The sequence below is a fragment of the Esox lucius genome, chromosome 16, assembly GCF_011004845.1.
Source record: "Esox lucius isolate fEsoLuc1 chromosome 16, fEsoLuc1.pri, whole genome shotgun sequence".
Lineage (NCBI taxonomy): Eukaryota > Metazoa > Chordata > Actinopteri > Esociformes > Esocidae > Esox > Esox lucius.
Genome location: NC_047584.1, coordinates 34,584,228 through 34,606,249, shown reverse-complemented (window position 1 = coordinate 34,606,249; position 22,022 = coordinate 34,584,228). Strand labels below are relative to the sequence as shown.

General features: G+C 43.3%; 2 protein-coding genes across 2 annotated transcripts; both read right to left on the bottom strand.

The window, feature by feature from the left end:
* Nucleotides 1–740: 740 nt before the first annotated feature.
* On the bottom strand, nucleotides 741–9,152 carry asb11 (ankyrin repeat and SOCS box containing 11). Its single transcript, XM_013137822.4, has 6 exons — nucleotides 6,139–9,152; nucleotides 4,392–4,471; nucleotides 3,599–3,706; nucleotides 2,104–2,272; nucleotides 1,682–2,005; nucleotides 741–1,508 (listed from the first exon to the last, which is right to left on the bottom strand). Exons 1-6 carry the CDS (start codon nucleotides 6,227–6,229, stop codon nucleotides 1,384–1,386), a joined length of 897 nt encoding a protein of 298 aa, XP_012993276.1. The 5' UTR covers nucleotides 6,230–9,152; the 3' UTR covers nucleotides 741–1,383.
* A 709-nt stretch (nucleotides 9,153–9,861) lies between these two features.
* Nucleotides 9,862–21,538, bottom strand: piga (phosphatidylinositol glycan anchor biosynthesis, class A). The gene is made up of 7 exons (XM_034286999.1): nucleotides 21,372–21,538; nucleotides 20,497–21,009; nucleotides 17,974–18,244; nucleotides 17,391–17,523; nucleotides 13,614–13,746; nucleotides 13,118–13,324; nucleotides 9,862–11,060 (listed from the first exon to the last, which is right to left on the bottom strand). Exons 1-7 carry the CDS (start codon nucleotides 21,504–21,506, stop codon nucleotides 10,764–10,766), a joined length of 1,689 nt encoding a protein of 562 aa, XP_034142890.1. The 5' UTR covers nucleotides 21,507–21,538; the 3' UTR covers nucleotides 9,862–10,763.
* Between the last annotated feature and the right edge of the window lie 484 nt (nucleotides 21,539–22,022).

Below are 22,022 nucleotides of genomic sequence, written 5' to 3'. Positions count from 1 at the left end.
TGAAGATGGGGACAAAGATGCAGATGAAGATGGGGATGAAGATGCGGATAAGATGGGGATGAAGATGTGGATGTAGATGAAGAATGGGGATGAAGATGCGGATGAGATGGGGACGAAGATGGGGACGAAGATGCAGATGAAGATTTGGTTGAAGATGCAGATGAAGAATGGGGATGAAGATGCAGATGAGATAGGGATGAAGATGAAAATGGAGATGAAGTTGCAGATGTAGATTGGGAAGAAGATGCAGATGAAGATGGGTATGAAGATGTTGATAAAGATGTGGTTGAAGATGGGCATGAAGATCAAGGGGAGGAAGTGACTGATGACAGTGCTCAGAAAACTTTCACATTTGTGTGCAGTCTACAGAAACCTAACTTGGTGCTGTTGAATGCATTTGTTGTAGTGTCAAATTCACAGTTATTTTAATCTTTTAATTTTAATAAAGGAAGTTACTGACTCCTGTTCCAATTTCATCTCTCAATGAATCTGACTGCTTACGCAATACTTTCTTTCTGGGTTAACCAAGACTGCTTTTGATAATGATTTTCCAGGAAAATGGGCTGTGGTTCGATATAAGTATGTGATGTGTTCATATTACCTAATTATTAATATTATTATTTTTAAAATAATCATAAAAATAAATATAATGAAGATGAAAGCAGTTTTTAACATAAAATATGTTTTTGCGATATGTTGAATATAATTGTTTAAAAAAGAATGCAGCCAACTCAGAGAAGAGAAATGCTATGGAACCTAGCTCATCCAGTTTATAGTAGATCACCAGACCATCAGACATGAATTCTTAGAAATCACTACGGAAAGCTACATCATAACAGAGTATAACATTTATGTTATAAAACATTTGAGGAGTTGGTGTTCCAGTGTTACTAGTAAAACGAGAAGAGTTGGTGTTCCAGTGTTACTGGTAAAACATGAAGAGTTGGTGTTTCAGTGTTACTGGTAAAACACGTGAAAAGTTGGTGTTCCAGTGTTACTGGTAAAACATGAAGAGTTGGTGTTTCAGTGTTACTGGTAAAACACGTGAAAAGTTGGTGTTCCAGTGTTACTGGTAAAACATGTGAAGAGCTGGTGTTCCAGTGTTACTGGTAAAACGTGAAGAGTTGGTATTCCAGTGTTACTGGTAAAACGTGAAGAGTTGGTATTCCAGTGTTACTGGTAAAACGTGAAGAGTTGGTATTCCAGTGTTACTGGTAAAACGTGAAGAGTTGGTATTCCAGTGTTACTGGTAAAACGTGAAGAGTTGGTGTTCCAGTGTTACTGGTAAGACGTGAAGAGTTGGTATTCCAGTGTTACTGGTAAAACGTGAAGAGTTGGTGTTCCAGGATTACTGGTAAAACGTGAAGAGTTGGTGTTCCAGTGTTACTGGTAAAGCAGAAACGCCTGTAGTCTGAGAGGAAGTTGGAGGACTGAGGTTCTATTCAGACGAACTCGTCCCAAACTCTTCCGAATGCAGAACCGACACAGCTGAGAGAGAGTGCAGGGACCTGGGAGAGAACAAAGTGAGGAGGAGAGGAGAACAGGATGTAGGAGAGGAAAGAGTATGTCAGACATGGACCATTTTGTTTTTAGTCTTCCATCAGTAGACACGTTCATCCTGTAAAAGGTCTGAGGAAACTCACATGTGCATGTTTTAATGTCAGATTGTTTGTTCTCTCACCTCTTCTCTGCATTGTTAATCTGACTGCACTTTCCACAGCTGCCAGCTCCAGAGGAGTCTTCCCCTCTGAGTTCCTACAGCTCCCATCAGCCCCATAGTCCATCAGCAGCTCCACCATCTGGACTCCTCCCACTTGCACTGCTGCATGTAAGGGTGTGTCCTGGCCACACCCTCTCTGGACATCAGCACCTGATTGCAACAGCCTCTCCACACAGCTCGTTGCCTGAGCCCGACATGCAGCATAGAGAGGCGTTCCCACCCCAGGCAACTCCAGGTCTATGTTGGCCCCATGGGACAGCAACAGCTCCAGGCACTCCCTGTGTCCTGTGGGGAAAGTAACTTATACTCACTGAACACATGAATGATCATTTTAAATTGTGCCGCTCATACATTCCACAAACACATATGTAGAATAAACACACCTTTCTTAGCAGTCTGGTGAATGGGCGATGCCTGGGGATGATGTGTGGGCGATGCCAAGGGATGATGTACAGTGGGGCAGTGCTGTAGGAGCAGTTGGACACAGGCAATACTCCCTATGCTGCATGCGTTGAAGAGGGGCGTGGCTCCATCTGTTGATACAATCCCCACCTGTAGACAGACACAATGACCAATCACACGAAGAGGCCTCAGTTTAGACTATTTAGACCAATCTCAATGGAGTAAATCACTCTTTTTATTTGCAATGAAATCTAATGTGTGCTAATGCTAAATATTTCAGGCTCATTGATTCCTTCATATTCTCTTTTTACGATAAGGTTAAGATCTGGGCTGATTCGCCCCTTTCATTATCTTCCATTTCTTCTTTTTGAGCAATTCTGTTGTAACTTTGCTTTTTTGTTTTGGATCATTGTCCTGTTGCCAAATCCATGTTTGGTTCAGCTTCAGCTTTTTGTCAAACAACCTCACATTCTCCTCTAGACTTTTCTGGTATAAAATGGAATTCATGGTTGACATAATGATGGCAAGTTGGCCCTGAGGCAGAAAATCAGGCCAAACCAGAATGCCACCGACTGCATGCATTACGGTTGGTATGAAGTTCTTCTATTCAAATGCAGTGTTTTGGTTTTGGTAAACATGGGATCTGGCATTGCGACCAAACAACTCCATCTTTGACTCATCTGTCAAGAACACATTATTCCGGTAGTTTTGAACTTGACCAGGTTTTATCTTGTAATATCAGTCGTGTTTTGATATTCTTCTTTGAGAGCAGAAGCTCTCCCTTCCTGATGTTCTATGTAGGCCAAGTTTGAGCAGTCTCTTTCTGTTAACTCAACACTTCCACCTTGGATACAGGATAGATCAGTAGATCCCTGGATGTTACCCTGGAGTTCTTAGGGAATTCTTTCTGTCAGCCCTTGGAGTTTGGTGGGATGACCTGTCCTGTGTAGATTGCCACTGGTCTGACATATACTCTCCATTTGTAGATGATCTGTCAACCGGTGGAACATGTACTTCAAATTGTTTGGAAATGTTCTTGTACCCCCCCCCCCCCAGACTAATGGGAATCAAAAGTCTTTCTTCTGAGAGCCTCAGGTATGTCTTAGCATCATCTTGGCATGATGTGTTACCACATACCCATATGTTTAAGACCAAACCAGACAGAGTTTCAAATCTTTATGGAATGTATTCTTTTCCTTTGAACCTGATTCAAATTGTAGCCATTTTAAGTGATAGAAATAGGTAGAGGTGTACTAACCTTTTTCCAAATAAGGATATTGCATTTCTGTTTATTTTAATTTCATGTTTTATTTTTTTTAATCAGGGGTAATTTGATAAATTGGGTGGAAATTTAAATCAATTAATGATGTTGAAATTTAGCTCAGATATCCCTGTGTCCAAAAAAACAACTTTCCAGGTGGTTTACTTATTAAATAAAAACAGTAATTTAAGTGTAAAACAGAATGCCGTCCTTACATTGGCCCCGTTCTCAAGCAGCAATTTGGCACAGGCGTAATGTCCTCCGAGGCAGGCTTCATGGAGGGGAGAAACCCTGTCCATAGTCATCATATCCACAGGAAACCCCTGGGAAAGGGGAGGGGTCAGTGTACTGTAGGGGAGGGGTCAGTGTACGGTAGGGGAGGAGTCAGTGTACTGTAGCTGTTTGTTATAATCCCATACAGAGGTAATGAGTACCTCAAAATGCATTTATTAAATTACATCTTAAAAGGCATGTTTACATGCATATACAGAATGCAAAGTGTCCAAAGATGTCATCAAGCCAAAGGGTGGTTAAAAGAATAAACAATATAAATCTATTTTCATTTGTTTAACACTGTGGTTACTACATGATTCCCTTTGGTTTATTTAATAGTATTGATGTATTCACTATTATTCTACAATACGGGAAATAGTAAAAACAAAGAAATACCCATGAGTAGATGTGTCCAAACTTTTGACTGTTACTATATCTATATCTACGAATGTGTGACATACAGTAATATATGTACTTAAAACATTTGTTTAGAAATATATCATTTGGCAAATGGTAGTATTTCACATGCAGTTTAGACGAGTTAGACTGCATTCTTTCTAGTAAGGGTTGTGGCATTTGTATGCCACATCTACGAAACAGTGTTTGACTGTCAAACAAGTTTATTTATATAGTGCAATTCATAAATAGAAGTAATTCAATGTGCTTTACAAAGAAAAAAATTATAATAATAATACAATAGCATAAAAACAAATACTCAAATGAAAACATCAAAACCTGTGTAACTAGAGTCCTCAGCATCAGGAGTCTGCCTTGGTAGGCAGCGTCATGAAGAGGAGTCCTGTCTGCCCATGAGTCTGTTGAAACACACACAAACATCATCCATAGCCTGTCCAAACACACACAAACATCATCCATAGCCTGTCCAAACACACACAAACATCATCCATAGCCTGTCCAAACACACACAAACATCATCCATAGCCTGTCCAAACACACACAAACATCATCCATAGCCTGTCCAAACACACACAAACATCATCCATAGCCTGTCCAAACACACACAAACATCATCCATAGCCTGTCCAAACACACACAAACATCATCCACAGCCTGTCCACACACACACAAGCATCATCCACAGCCTGTCCACACACACAAGCATCATCCACAGCCTGTCCACACACACAAACATCATCCACAGCCTGTCCACACACACAAGCATCATCCACAGCCTGTCCACACACACAAACATCATCCACAGCCTGTCCACACATAGCACCATGGGACAAGAGAGGCAGTGAAGCCCAATTCCAAACAATCACTGAAAACACTTTCTGTGACAAATATAAACAAAGACATTCTCTTTTTCCAAAAAAAAGTGACACTAGCTTGCGTGTTGATTTGCTTTCAGGGTCATTACATCAGTAGAAGTTATAAATTACTGATTGTGATAGAAAGGCATTTTCCTATTTGTTTTATTGTACTGGACAATGTTTATTGACCACACAATCCATTTCTGTTTGAATAAACTCAATGAATTACAACATATTCTTCTAATATACTATGAACACAATTTAAATGCTTGCTCACAAAGCAGTATCGAGTTGGCTGTTTCTTTACATCACAATGTACCAAACAAGTCTTGCAGACCCTGCCCAGTTAACAGGGCAAATGTCCACAGTTTGAATGTAAATCAGTCTTGGTTAGAATAGACATTGTCTGCAATTGGTCTTTGTAAAGGTTGTTGATGTGTTGGAGGTATCAAATTGTCTGTTTAAACAACAACAGCTCAGACAGCCATCAGTCTCACAGCATACATGCCCATCAGTGGCGTCGTTAGGCCTGGGTGACCCGGGCTTTAGCCCCGGATCTTTTATGCATAGATGAAAAAATAATAATAATACAAAAATATCCCCTGATCTAGTCATCTATAAATCTGATCGCGCATTATGACCATGTAGATGTGTAGGCCACTAGGCTGTACATCAACATTTGCCGCGTGTGCATTCAAAACGCTCTACTTTCTGTCCCGGGCGGAGTGGGGGGTGGGCTAAGCCCCGAATGTATTGTGATCCTAGCGACGCCTCTGATGCCCACAGAGTTCTCTTTAAAGACATGCAAGTCTTTGTTACCTCAGGTAACTCAAGCTAGCAATAAAAACACATGGTAAAGTGGACACAAACTGTTGTGTATTATGTACTCTATTTATATTGTGCATTTAATATTGTTTCTCTGTTATTTTATTTGTACTTTGTATTAGTATGCATTTTGTTGTGGTTTAATTGGTTTTGACCAGCTTTGTCAGTGGCTTACGAAATAGTAAATACCAACGCAATGTCCTGAAATATCTGAAACACCTCACGTTTTATTTGAACAACAAAATCAGTGACCAAGACTAAAACACAGATACCAAAGATTGGTCTCACTTTTTAGAGAGCAGTTATTGTCATTCTCCCAACATTAACGTGTTACCAAACAGAATATACAGACAAACCAGCAGAAGTAAAGCAAAACACCATACCAGCCATGAGTGAGTTGCATGCCAGTCCTCCATAGATGTTGAAGGAGCCCTGCCAAGGCCGACTGCACAGGGCGATCTCAGCACCAGCCATGGTCAAACAGAGACTGAGTCAACAATGCCGAGTGGGATCCAGAGACCTGTCTGGCTGCTGCTGAATTTCCCAGACTCTCTTATCAGTCTTCAAGCTACCTCCTCCCCTCAAAATTAGGGAGTATCACACCCACAACCCCCCTGTCCTTGGAAAATGAAGGTAACTGTTGTATCACAATAGAGGTAAGTAAAGGCCTGACAATGTACTGGTGGACCCACACATACACAAACAGTTGTTTTTATTTTCTGATCAATGACCTTTAGTGAAGAAGACAAACATTCTGTTTTCAGATCAATCCAATTAGAGCAGTATAAAAGCAGGGAGTAATTCAGCAGATGTTATATGGGATGGCCTGTTCCCACTGCGCATAAAGTTATTTAAATATAAGTGTAGGGGAAAGTACAGTGTTCTTCCATAACCAGGGTGGTTTGGTTTTACCACCAGCTATCTTAAGACTGATGTAATGTAAGATTGTCTGCTAATTGACTAAAATGTCAAAACATTTATGAATAATTAATGAATTATTATTATCCATTTAGAAGATTTTAGAAGATTTATTTTGTGTCTTTACATATATAGAATAACTTAATTAAATAAGCACCTCTGATATCAATTACATTGAGTTTCTTGCCTAGCAGACTTGAAGACTGAGACAGTCATGAATAAAACTCACCCTAAAAATGTTTCATTCAGAAGTGTCTTTAGCATTATAATAATATGTTAATTGTCCTGATGTAAAATTAAACAACTTCCCAGTGTGCTTAGAGGTAGATTTTCTAACTTTTTATAATTTTTTGTGCATTTCATGATAAATTGTATCCTATAAAAACAACCAAATGAATTATTGTAGCTGACAAGCTTATTCAAATCAATATTATGTCACCTCAATGTAAAGTTATTATGCATTTTTATTTTACTTAAAATGTGAAATAGGTTGTGGAGATAGGCAGGAAAATGTTTCAATTGAATCCCTTTTTGTGAAACCCCCCATAGGTTGGTTTCTAAATGTTTCTGTCAAAGGTTCATTTAATTCATGTCTATCTATAGGCGTCTCCAGCACCTCAGGGACCTCCCGTGTATAAAGTACTCCACTACTCTCTGAAACAACGGGGGTTCATGAATATCACAAACCTCTTCTGTACGCAGAAAACATATTTTTAAGATAACAATAAAGATAGCAGCACCCATTCCCAGGTCCCTAAAAAGGTGTGAATGGGGCCCTGTTGTCAATCATGAAAATCATTTCCTCCCCTTTTACAGCTGGTTGTTACAGCTGACCAGGTGCTTACAGTGAAAACAAATGTTTTGTTGTTTATGTGCCTATAATACATTTGAGGCCCTGAGTGACACAAATATTGAATTATAATAAACGTTCACCCAACATGAAAAGGAAAAACACATTTCCCTTATTTACATCCTAGTCAAGTTTTCCAGATGCAATGCAACACCAAGCTCACTTCTTAAGAGCATAGAGATTGCTATAACTACCAAACCAGGCCAGGGCCTGGACCAGTAACCAACTCAGAGCTCCCTCCACTGTGCTGAAGAACCTATGTCATTTCTGAAAAATGATGGGTGGACTAATAAACTGATCAAACATTGGGACACACCAAATGATGTAATTCATGTGGAGTTTGACCAAGTTATAGTTAGAGAAACGTAGTTAGAGTTATAGTTAGAGAAAACCCTCCTGCCATTGTCAGAAAAACAACAGCAACAGGTAAGTGTTAAGACATATTTCATCTTTGTAACAGGTTATGTCATGTCTTGAAATCCGATATAGCCAAGTCAGTTGTGATGTAATTAGACAATAGTATTCATTGTTAAGCCAGCAAACCGTAGATATATTTTCACTCCCTCAGCTTCGGCACATTTCTGCAAATGGTGGGGACATGCGTAACATGCAAATTAAGTGCCAAGAGTGGAGAAAAAGGGAAATGGGGATGACAGCAGCTCATTTGGGGAGGGGGGTGTACTGCTCTGTTTCAATAGGATCATTTTTCATAGGACTTTCTGCTGGTATTTCAGATAGGTGATCATGTGATGAGCTCTTTCATCAATTCAGGCAGAGTGATTCAGTGGTTTTCAACCAGTTATTTCAGGCTATACAAGTCTGAGGCATTAGTTTTAGGTTATACAATTCTGAGGCATTAGTTTTAGGTTATACAAGTCTGAGGCATTAGTTTTAGGCTATACAAGTATGAGGCATTAGTTTTAGGTTGTACAAGTCTGAGGCATTAGTTTTAGGCTATACAAGTCTGAGGCATTAGTTTTAGGTTATACAAGTCTGAGGCATTAGTTTTAGGTTGTACAAGTCTGAGGCATTAGTTTTAGGTTGTACAAGTCAGAGGCATTAGTTTTAGGTTATACAAGTCTGAGGCATTAGTTTTAGGCTATACAAGTATGAGGCATTAGTTTTAGGCTATACAAGTATGAGGCATTAGTTTTAGGTTATACAAGTCTGAGGCATTAGTTTTAGGCTATACAAGTCTGAGGCATTAGTTTTAGGTTGTACAAGTCTGAGGCATTAGTTTTAGGTTATACAATTCTGAGGCATTAGTTTTAGGTTATACAAGTCTGGGGCATTAGTTTTAGGTTTGGTCAATTTATTGGTATTAATTCCTTCGCCTTAGTTCATTGTGGCCATATATTTTCACCCTTCACAAAACATTTTAGTATAATTTTTTTGTATCCATAGTGATGGTCGACAAAGGGATACTCAGGGAAACAGAAAGGAATCAGTACAATCCCCAGAAACTGAGACCAACTACAAAGTATAGAATTTCATAAACCGCCTTGGTTCGTTTTATTAAATGTTTTAATTCTTTAGGGGTTTAAAAATGTCTCGTCCAAACTAAACATGGATAAGCTGCGTTTAGCACTTATGCTGTACAAAACTGGAATAAACTACCAGAAGATCTTAGACGTGCCCCAAAAGTTGTTTCATTTTAAATCCAGGTTAAAAACACTTCTTTTCTCACGTGCCTATGACTGAGCACTTAAACTTAACCACACTGTTTAGCCTTATAGCTTCCTATGTTTTAACCCTCTTTTTTTAATCTTTATGTTTTCTTATTGTATTTTATATTATTAAGATGTATTAATTGGCTTTGATGTTTTCATTTTAGTATTTGTTTTTGTTATTTTACTTTCATATATTTTTCTTTGTAAAGCACACTGAATTGCTTCGGTGTATGAATTGTGCTATATAAATGAACTTGCTTGTGCCGTTTAGTTTTTTTGCATTCAATTTCGCTCAATTTCATGAAGAGAACGAATGACTTTCCTGACTGTATGTTGGTGGCGAGGGTAGTGAGCAGCACCTCTGGAAGCTCCTCTTACTTGTGCAGATCTGTAAAACATAAGAGGCCTGCCAACCTCTTAAAGCAGAAACGTCCCATATAGTCAACAGCAGATATGCAGCACCCAGTCAACCAGGAAGACTCGTGCTGTATTCCCAGCCTTGAAAAGGAAGTAACCTCCTCCCTTTGTACTGATACACATTTAATCTGGACAGCGGTTCATAGAATTTTTTTTTTGCGCCTGTACATATTTTACATTTGAGGCCCAGGCTGTGGAAAATAATTTGAATAAAATGTGACAGGTCAAATGGGCAATTGAAAGGACAAAAGTAATTTCTATCATAGGGCAAGAGACCCAATGTTTATAATGATCAAGAACAAAAACACAGGGCCAACATAATGTGTAATCAACCCCTAACACTTTGTCATTTAGCCCAGGGCACTTTTAAAGCTCTAAGAGGGTTCGACTGGCATATCTGCAAATTGCCCCCTCTGCTGGGTGAGTGATGGTTGTGTAGTTCACTTGGTAAGACCATGGTCCTGCCAACTCAGGGTTCAATCCCCACAGAGGCCCACTTTATAAATATATACACTCATCACAATAAAAGAGTCAGTTGAATAAAAAACCTCCCTATATTACCAATCGATTCATCTATGACCTCCAGAAGTGTTTAGGATGGAGATCAGGACACAGCCTTCATCCTGTGCTCACAAACATCGGTAGAAATGAAACAATCTCGCCCGTCAAAAAAAGCCTGAGGCAAAGCATGATATGAATAAAATACAGGAGAAACTACTCAAATCAAAAGATACAGTTCATTAAAGGACCAACAAGGTTAGCAGTTGGGGTTACGCTCTGACAGTCCCCTTAAACTTCATACTACCGTCGGTGGCAACCAGTACGAGTAGTATTTTCCTGGACATCAGCAAACCCTGAACCTTCGTTTCTTCTCAACTAAAGTCAGTGTGTGCCTACATCCCTCTGTACCCAAAGCAAAGAGAGAAAATAAAATCAAAACAGAACTACAAGTGGAATAATGTAGGGGTGTCATGAGGTTTTGGGGTGAATACAGGAAATACCAAGAATAGGAAGGAATATCTAAATTTACAAACGTTAATACCTGAGCAAGAAAAAACACCAATTGTAAACCACGTTACAAAAACCCCAGTAGGTCAGAGATCAAGTCATTAAATATAGAAGTATGTTGTTTCATGATGGAAGAGGGTTAGGGTCAACACAGCTTAGTCTGGATTGGACTTGGCTCCTCTTTGGTCAACATGGCACTTTTAGAGTAACTTCCTTTCCTCTTGTCGAAGCCCCGCCTCCACAGTCCCTGGGGGCCTGTAGCATCCATGGCAACATCCATGAGTTGGTCTGGGAACAGCCAGCGGAGGAGGAGAAGGAACAGGAAGTCGAGGACAGCAACAAAGGCAAATATGGAGCCAGCCACATGGCCACAATGAGCTCTCAGTCTGACCAAGCGCCTGTCCAGAGGAAGGACCTCCTGCCCAGCAACACAGTCATACACCTATAGAAACACATCAATACCTTTCAGTTAAAGGCATTCCACATCAATGTGTCACAGTTCAGGAAACATACACTAAGAGATTATATGTTGGTTCAAGGTGTCATTGGCACTTTAAGTGCGTGTAAATGTAATAAAATGTGTGTCAGAGTGATTTGTAATATCTAGTTCACACTGTAATGCATATTACTGCCATACTTGCCATAACTAAATGTTCAACAGTACTACCCAGATTGCTGCTAGTGTACAGTGTAATGTATTTTGTTGCTTTATTTTATTATTATTTTCTGTCTAGCTACATTTTTGGTTGTATACTCTTCTCTGTCGGGTGCCATGTCATAAGAATGTATTTGTGCAGGATGATGCTGTGTTGTTCGGTGCATTTGACAAACAACCCTGGAAAAGTGGTCCAATACAAAATACCCAAACCTGGTGGAACATCTCACAACTAATTAGGTCAATTGGCAACAGGTCAGTAAAAGGACTGGGAATAAAAAGAGCATCCCAGAGAGGATGGGCCTGTCAGAAGGAAAGATGGGGAGGGGTTCACCACTCAGTACAAAACTGAGCAGGCAAACAGTGCAACAATTTAAGAATAGCTTTCCTCAATATGAGTTTGGGGATCTCGTCATGTGGTACACAATATCATTAAAAGATTCAGAGAATCCGGAGAAATCTGTATGCAAGGGACAAGGCCTAAAACCAATACTGGATGGCCGTGACCATCGGGCCCTCAGACATGATACTGTGGTGGAAATCACTGCATGGGCTCAGGAACACCTCCAAAAACCACAGTCTGTAAACACAGTTTACAAGTAGAACTCTACCAAGCAAAGAACCCATATAGAAACAAGATCCAGAACCGCCGCTGCCACCTCCGGGCTCGAGCTCATTTAAGATGGACTGAGGCCAAGTGGAAAACTGCCCTGTGGTCTGAAAAATCTGAATTTGAAATTATTACTAAAACTGAATCTCATTATCATGGCACCTGCCAGTGGGTGGGATATATTAGGCAGGAAGTGAATGTTCTGTCCTCAAAGTTGATGTGTTACAAGCAGGATAAATGGGCAAGTGTAAGGATGAGCGACTTCGACAAGGGCCTAATTGTGATGGCTAGACAACTGGGTCAGAGCATCTCCAAAACTGCAGCCCTTGTGGGGTGTTCCTGGACTGCAGTGGTCAGTAACTATCAAAAGTGGTCCAAGGAAGGAAAGGCGGTGAACCGGTGACAGGGTCATGAGCGGCCAAGGCTCACTGAGGCACGTGGGGAGCGAAGGCGGGCCCGTGTGGTCCGATCCAACAGACAAGCTACTGTAGCTCAAATTGCTGAAAAAGTTCATGCTGGTACTGATAGAAAGGAGTCAGAACACACAGTTCATCACAGTTTGTTGTGTATGGGGCTGTGTAGACACAGACCAGTCAGGGTGCCCATGCTGACCCGTCCACTGCAGAAAGCACCCTACAACGGGCACATGAGCATCAGAACTGGACCACAGAGCAATGGAAGAAGGTTGCCTGGTCTGATGAATCACGTTTCCTTTTACATCATGTGGATGGTCGGGTGCGTGTGCGTCGCTTACCTGGAGAACACATGGCACCAGGATGCACTATGGGAAGAAGGCAAGCTGGCGGAGGCAGTGTGACGCTTTGGGCAGTGTTCTGCTGGGATACATTGGGTCCTGCCACTCATGTGGATGTGGACTAAAAGGATCTGCTGCTAAAGTCTTGGTGTATATGAGCCAACCTCCTCCAGGTGTATTTAACTTCATGGAGAGTTGGGATGTCTGCATTATGATTGGCACTTCTCCATTACCTTGTCATGGGTTAGGGTCAGATACACGGTTCCATCCAGAGCCAACTTAGCTAGCTACCTTAGGAAGCTGAATTGACAAGAGAGCAGACAGGAAGATTCTTCTAGAGTGCACATTGTGTGATGACACAGGTTGGCCAGACAGGGGGAAAAAAAATATTCCTACCCGCAGAAGACCTAGACCAGACTATTTAGAAGTAAAAACAGTGAATTTCACGGACAAGATTTTGCACCCCTGATATGAGCCTACCTTCTCTGTCCTCTCTGCTACGTTCCTCCAGGTGTAGAGGGTGCTGACCCTGGCGTGGATGGAGGCAGGGGTGGCCACGCAGCCTGAACGTTGTCTAGCAATGACATTCTCCAGTCCATCACACAGAGAACGCACAGTGGGCTCACACAGCGTAATCAGGTCCTCTGGCAGAACCTCAGGGATACCTCCAACACGCGTACTCACCACCTACACATAGATGAACACCCCAAAATAAACAACAGCTTGTGTTTTTTCCTAAGCATAACCCCCCAAAAAGTAAACACTGACCCTAACCATAACTTCTAACTCTAACACTGCTAAAAGTTCAAATTAAAACTTTACCCAAACCATCAGAATCAGTGAAATGTCTCCCCCTGTCCAACCCCTGTTTTAATATCAATGCAGGGATTCTGGGTGTCCAGCAGTGTAATAAAACCAGTACAGAGACATATCCATTCATCCTTGTCATAATAATTCCTGTCTGGTGATGACAGACCTGCAGTCCACAACTGGCCCCCTCAACTATGGCCATGCAGAAGGCCTCGGTCAGGGAGGTGTTGAGGAAGATGTGCCCCTTCACCAACACCCCTCGCACATCCTTGTGCTCCAGGGCCCCGAGGAGTCGAACCCTGAGAAAAGCAAATCCACAGAGTTCATCCCAATTCCATGAGGTTCTGTGTTACAAAGACCAATAAAGCAGATTTAACATTTTTTTTTAATAAGAATTAATATATTGACACTGTATATTGACACACACACACACACCTGTCCTGTACGTAGACACACACACACCTGTCCTGGACGTACGTACGCACGCACACACACCTGTCCTGCACGTACGTATGTATGCGCGCACACACACACACACACCTGTCCTGCACGTACGTACGCATACACGCACACACACCTGTCCTGCACGTACGTACGTACGCGTACGCATACACACACACACACACACACACGTCCTGCACGTACGTACGTAGGTACGCACACACACACACACACCTGTCCTGCACGTGCGTACGTACGTACGTACGTACATATGTACGCGCACACACACGCACACACACACACACACACCTGTCCTGCACGTACGTACGTACGCATACACACACACACACACACACACACACACACACACCTGTCCTGCACGTACGTACGTACGTATGTACGCATACACACACACACACACACACACACACCTGTCCTGCACGCATGTACGTACGTACGTATGTACGCATACACACACACACACACACACACACACACACACCTGTCCTGCACGCATGTACGTACGTACGTATGTACGCATACACACACACACACACACACACACACACACACACACCTGTCCTGCACGTACGTACGTATGTACGCATACACACACACACACACACACACACCTGTCCTGCACGTACGTACGTATGTACGCATACACACACACACACACACACACACACACACCTGTCCTGCACGCATGTACGTACGTACGTATGTACGCATACACACACACACACACACACACACACCTGTCCTGCACGCACGTACGTACGTACGCATACACACACACACCTGTCCTGCACGTACGTACGTACGCATACACACACACACACACACACACACACACAAACCTGTCCTGCACGTACGTATGTATGTACGCACACACACACACACACCTGTCCTGCACGTACGTACGTACGTACGTACGTATGTACATACGTACGTACGTATGTACGCACACACACACACACACACCTGTCCTGCACGTACGTACGTACGCATACACACACACACAAACACACCTGTCCTGCACGTACGTACGCATACACACACACACAAACACACACCTGTCCTGCACGTACGCACACACACACACCTGTCCTGCACGTACGTACGTACGCACACACACACACACCTGTCCTACACGTACGTACGTACGCACACACACACACACCTGTCCTACACGTACGTACGTACGCACACACACACACACCTGTCCTGCACGTACGTACGCACACACACACACACACACACACCTGTCCTGCACGTACGTACGCGCACACACACACACCTCTGTCCTGCACGTACGTACGCGCACACACACACACACCTGTCCTGCACGTACGTACGCACACACACACCTGTCCTGCACGTACGTACGTACGTACGTACGCACACACACACACACACACACACACACACCTGTCCTGCACGTACGCACACACACACACACCTGTCCTACACGTACGTACGTACGCACACACACACACCTGTCCTGCACGTACGTACGCACACACACACCTGTCCTGCACGTACGTACGCACACACCTGTCCTGCTCGTACGTACGCACACACCTGTCCTGCACGTACGTACGCACACACCTGTCCTGCACGTACGTACGCACGCACACACACACACACACACCTGTCCTGCACGTACGTACGCACACACACACACACACCTGTCCTGCACGTACGTACGCACACACACACACACCTGTCCTGCACGTACGTACGCACACACCTGTCCTGCACGTACGTACGCACACACCTGTCCTGCACGTACGTACGCACACCTGTCCTGCACGTACGTACGCACACACACACACACACCTGTCCTGCACGTACGTACGCACACACACACACACACCTGTCCTGCACGTACGTACGCACACACACACACACACACACACACACACACCTGTCCTGCACGTACGTACGCGCACACACACACACCTCTGTCCTGCACGTACGTACGCACACACACACACACACACACACACCTGTCCTGCACGTACGTACGCACACACACACCTGTCCTGCACGTACGTACGTACGTACGTACGTACGCACACACACACACACACACACACCTGTCCTGCACGTACGTACGCACACACACACCTGTCCTGCACGTACGTACGCACACACACACACACCTGTCCTGCACGTACGTAAGCACACACACACACACCTGTCCTGCACGTACGTACGCACACACCTGTCCTGCACGTACGTACGCACACACCTGTCCTGCACGTACGTACGCACACACCTGTCCTGCACGTACGTACGCACACACACACACACACACACCTGTCCTGCACGTACGTACGCACACACACACACACACACACACCTGTCCTGCACGTACGTACGCACGCACACACACACCTGTCCTGCACGTACGCACGCACGCACACACACACCTGTCCTGCACGTACGTACGCACACACACACCTGTCCTGCACGTACGTACGCACACACACACCTGTCCTGCACGTACGTACGCACACACACACCTGTCCTGCACGTACGTACGCACACACACACCTGTCCTGCACGTACGTACGCACGCACACACCTGTCCTGCACGTACGTACGCACGCACGCACACACCTGTCCTGCACGTACGTACGCACGCACGCACACACCTGTCCTGCACGTACGTACGCACAAACACACACACCTGTCCTGCACGTACGTACGCACACACACACACCTGTCCTGCACGTACGTACGCACACACACACCTGTCCTGCACGTACGTACGCACACACACACCTGTCCTGCACGTACGTACGCACACACACCTGTCCTGCACGTACGTACGCACGCACACACCTGTCCTGCACGTACGTACGCACGCACACACCTGTCCTGCACGTACGTACGCACGCACACACCTGTCCTGCACGTACGTACGCACGCACACACCTGTCCTGCACGTACGTACGCACGCACACACCTGTCCTGCACGTACGTACGCACGCACACACCTGTCCTGCACGTACGTACGCACGCACACACCTGTCCTGCACGTACGTACGCACGCACACACCTGTCCTGCACGTACGTACGCACACACACACCTGTCCTGCACGTACGTACGCACACACACACACCTGTCCTGCATGTACGTACGCACACACACACCTGTCCTGCACGTACGTACGCACACACACACACACACACCTGTCCTGCACGTACGTACGCACACACACACACACACCTGTCCTGCACGTACGCACACACACACACACACCTGTCCTGCACGTACGCACGCACACACACACCTGTCCTGCACGTACGCACACACACACACACACCTGTCCTGCACGTACGTACACACACACACACACCTGTCCTGCACGTACGTACACACACACACACACACACCTGTCCTGCACGTACGTACACACACACACACACACACCTGTCCTGCACGTACGTACACACACACACACACACACACACACACACACACACACACCTGTCCTGTAGCTGGAATTTCTCTCTCACTTCCTCCAACACAATTCTCTTTGGTCCCTCTCCACCAATCAGGAAATGTAGATCTGGATGCTTAAGGCAGAGTTTTGGGATGATCCCTCCAAGGAGATCTATTCCTAAACAATAGAGGGACAACAGCAGAATCTAGTATCATATACAGGTTTATACTAGACTCCTTATTGTCCATGAGCTACCCGTAAATAAACCCCAATTCCAGAAAATGTTATCTAATTAGGTAATAAACAATTATTAAATGGAATAGCTGCCGGAAAAAAAAATCTGATATATATGATGTCTGTGTGGTCACACCTATCATCATAACCAACCCACATACCTTTGTATATAATCATGTCTGTGTGGTCACACCTATCATCATAACCAACCCACATACCTTCGTATATAATCATGTCTGTGTGGTCACACCTATCATCATAACCAACCCACATACCTTTGTATATAATCCCATGTCTGGGTGGTCACACCTATCATCATAACCAACCCACATACCTTTGTATATAATCCCATGTCTGGGTGGTCACACCTATCATCATAACCAACCCACATACCTTTGCGGTAGACGAGGCGGCTGACCACAACGATTGTGATCCTGTCGCCATGGCGTTGGGAAGGGTCAGGGGTGAAGTCTGTGGGGTCAACAGCATTGGGGATGACAGAAACAATCTGGGGGTCGAGTGCTGCCCTTAGGACTGTGTTCTCCTTGCTGGTGTATGACACACATACAATGTGATTGGTGTCGCACAGAGACACCGTCAGCAGCTTATTGGTCAGCACGGAGCTAACGTCGGCAAAGCCAAACAGGGAGTGGTCTGTGAATACCTGGAAGCAGGCAATGAAATTTACTAATCTAGATCAGATGGACACCTAAAACTAATAACAACATTTACTCATGCATGTCAGATGGACACCTAAACATAATCACAACATTTACTCATGTATGTCAGATGGACACCTAAACACAGGCAAGACACTTTCGTCTCAGCAACACTTAACCCATAAACGTATATCCTTTTAAACCAATTAATTGTTATCCACGTGCTAACAGTACACATTGTGCATGTTCACTCGGCTTTCACAGTCGCTTTGAATGACCAATGTAAACAACTTGACAGGTGAAGGGTCGGAGGTTAACTTAAATAGGTGTGCATGTCATACAACTATTTAAGACTTATATGCATATCCTCATACTGTATGTAAAAATATTTTACAAAATGCATTTTAATTTTTAAAACAGGCCTATACATTTCAATGTTGTATTTCTTTGCTATATGAATACTAACACAAGGAGTGGAATCCTAACTTAATGAAAAATATTAAAATAACAATACCCATCCTTAAGAAACACTGCCCTACACCGCAATTTTTTTATTTATTTTTTACCAAAGAACCAAGTCAAAGGTAGTGAACTATACAGGTGCTGGTCATAAAATTAGAATATCATTAAAAAGTTGATTTATTTCAGTAATTCAAAAAGTGAAACTTTTATAATGTATACATTCATTCCACACAGACTGATATATTTCAAGTGTTTCTTTCTTTTATTTTTGATGATTATAACTGACAACTAATGAAAACCCCAAATTCAGTATCTGTGAAAATTAGAATATTGTGAAAAGGTTCAATATTGAAGACACCTGGTGCCACACTCTAATCAGCTAATTAACCCAAAACACCTGCAAAGGCCTTTAAATGGTCTCTCAGTCTAGTTCTGTAGGCAACACAATCATGGGGAAGACTGCTGACTTGACAGCTGTCCAAAAGACCACCATTGACACTTTGCACAAGGAGGGTAAGACACAAAAGGTCTTAGCTAAAAAGGCTGACTGTTCACAGAGCTCTGTGTCCAAGCACATTAATAGAGAGAAGGGAAGGAAAAAAAAGTGTACAAGCAATAGGGATGACCGCACCCTGGAGAGGATGGTGAAACAAAACCCATTCAAAAATGTGGGGGAGATTCACAAAGAGGGGACTGCAACTGGAGTCAGTGCTTCAAGAACCACCACACACAGACGTATGCAAGACATGGGTTTCAGCTGTCGCATTCCTTGTGTCAAGCCACTCTTGAACAAGACACAGCGTCTGAAGCGTCTCGCCTGGGCTAAAGACAACTCAGCAGCAGTCCAGTCCTTTTTATGTTCTCTGATGAAAGTACATTTTGCATTTCCTTTGGAAATCAAGGTTCCAGAGTCTGGAGGAAGAGAGGAGAGGCACAGAATCCACGTTGCTTGTCCAGTGTAAAGTTTCCACAGTCAGTGATGGTTTGGGGTGCCATGTCATCTGCTGGTGTTGGTCCACTGTGTTTTCTGAGGTCCAAGGTCAACGCAGCCGTCTACCAGGAAGTTTTAGAGCACTTCATGCTTCCTGCTGCTGACCAACTTTAGGGAGATGCAGATTTCATTTTCCAACAGGTTTTGGAATTGCACACAGTGCCAAAGCTACCAGTACCTGGTTTAAGGACCATGGTATCCCTGTTCTTAATTGGCCAGCAAACTCGCCTGAACTTAACCCTATAGAAAATCTATGGGGTATTGTGAAGAGGAAGATGCGATATGCCAGACCCAACAATGCAGATGAGCTGAAGGCCACTATCAGAGCAACCTGGGCTCTCATAACACCTGAGCAGTGCCATAGACTGATCGACTCCATGCCACACAGCATTGCTGCAGTAATTCAGGCAAAAGGAGCCCCAACTAAGTATTGAGTGCTGTACATGCTCATACTTTATGTTCATACTTTTCTGTTGGCCAACATTTCTAAAACATTTTTTTTGTATTGGTCTTAAGTAATATTCCAATTTTCAGAGGTACTGAATTTGGGATTTTCATTAGTTGTCAGTTATAATCATCACAATTAAAAGAAATAAACATTTGAAATATCAGTCTGTGTGTAATGAATTAATATAATATACAAGTTTCACTTTTTGAATGGAATTACTGAAATAAATCAACTTTTTAATGATATTCTAATTTTATGACCAGCACCTGTATAGGGAATAGTGTGCCAACTAAGAGGATTCTTTAGAGCCACAACCCTCTGCAATGAAGGAGAAGAGGAATTAAACTGTAACCCACTGTGTTGAGGCCCATGGTCTTGGCATGGAACAGTGCATCATGGGCCATGGCAGAGAAGGAGCTGTGGGCATGGACCACGGTGATGCGTTCCCTGGTGAACACGCAGCGTAGCAGGGGCAGGCTGTGGAAGCAGGTGGTAGCTGTTGACTGGTTGTACATCACCTGCAGAGGCAGGTAGTAGACCTTCAGTCCGTTGGTCAGGTAACGGATCCCCTTCCTGGTACCGTAGGCATGGGTGGCAATCACCACCTTGTGGCCCTTCTCAATCAGACACTGGGAAAGCTGGTAGATGTGGCTCTCAACCCCTCCCATGTTTGGATAGAAGAAGTCAGACACCATACAGATGTTGTGCTTTGTGGCCGGGTACTGGGGAGCCATGTTCAGACCTTCAGGGCTTCTGTGTTTGGCTGGAGAAGGGAGTGCCACACCCCTCCTTCTCTGGCCCATGGTGTTGGGGGACTGTGGGTGTGTGCGACACTCATACAGCCATTTCAGAGGAAAACAATAATGGTCCTGAGTGAACAATGACATTTTATCCATATTACAATGTCGAGCTAAAACAACAATCTGCTGAGGTCAGCCTTAGAAGCTATCATATATCAAATACTTTGTTAATGAAGCCTAAAGAAAGATATACTGTGAATAAGCAGTTAGTAAACACGTATCTACTCAATTTATGTTAGTAGTGTATTTGAGAAAAATATTATAATCCATCCATGGCAATAGTGGCTTTAAATTAAGCTTAACGTGCTAGCTAGCAAGCATAGACAAACTAATCATGCGGCACATGTAGCAATGTTGCTAACTGAGCTGCTATGTTGCTGTTTCTACCTAGAACATTCAAAGGATTTTGCCTTGGGAGAATAAGACCTTACCTTCGAAACAAAGTAAAACAAAGTAAAACCGTCTTTCTTTATATAGCTACAAATATAATCGTTTGACTCAGCTACTGTTGAAACACAATCTGTCAATTCAAAACAGCCGAACCACTTCCTGGTCCGCGTCATCATGTCTTCTTCTTCTTGTGAACTAAAATCTAGGGTCGTTGGTGCCTCCTGCTGTTGTCAGGAATATCCTCGCAGCATGTTGTGTGCATTGCTTGTATTACCCAACCTAACTTCTACTTCTTGGGGGTTTTACGACTGCTGCAATCCAACGTTATTCGTGGATTACTTAAGTGTGATTACACCAGTTCACAAGTCTTTACTTAACATTCCAATCCTCATCCATTTGCATGCCGTGGAAAAGTGAAGATGTGAAATTACACTAAGTAACAGGGCTCAATATATATATTTTTTCGTGTACAGTGCTGCTTGATAGTATGTGAAACCTAATGGGAAGTTCATTATTCTTGTACAAAATATTAAAATAAACTCCTTATCTAAACCCCAAGTCATAATAAAGACATTCCAAATTACTGACCTAAATAAAACTCTAAGATATATTTTCATTGTTTATTCAAAATGTGGTTTATTTAACAAAAACTCAGGTTTGAGGTGTGTCTGGCATGTTCTGCCACAACATCT

What these genes read in the sequence shown, in the direction of transcription:
- asb11 (XM_013137822.4), bottom strand. Translation starts at nt 6,229, where the DNA reads ATGGCTGGTGCTGAGATCGCCCTGTGCAGTCGGCCTTGGCAGGGCTCC. An exon ending in ATGCAACTCACTCATGGCTG is followed by an intron (nt 4,472 to 6,138) that starts GTATGGTGTTTT and finishes GTGTTTCAACAG; the next exon opens with ACTCATGGGCAGACAGGACT. An exon ending in ATTAACAATGCAGAGAAGAG is followed by an intron (nt 1,509 to 1,681) that starts GTGAGAGAACAA and finishes GTTCTCTCCCAG; the next exon opens with GTCCCTGCACTCTCTCTCAG.
- piga (XM_034286999.1), bottom strand. Translation starts at nt 21,506, where the DNA reads ATGATGACGCGGACCAGGAAGTGGTTCGGCTGTTTTGAATTGACAGAT. An exon ending in TGTTTTACTTTGTTTCGAAG is followed by an intron (nt 21,010 to 21,371) that starts GTAAGGTCTTAT and finishes TTGTTCACTCAG; the next exon opens with GACCATTATTGTTTTCCTCT. An exon ending in TAGCAGAGAGGACAGAGAAG is followed by an intron (nt 11,061 to 13,117) that starts GTAGGCTCATAT and finishes GTGTTTCTATAG; the next exon opens with GTGTATGACTGTGTTGCTGG.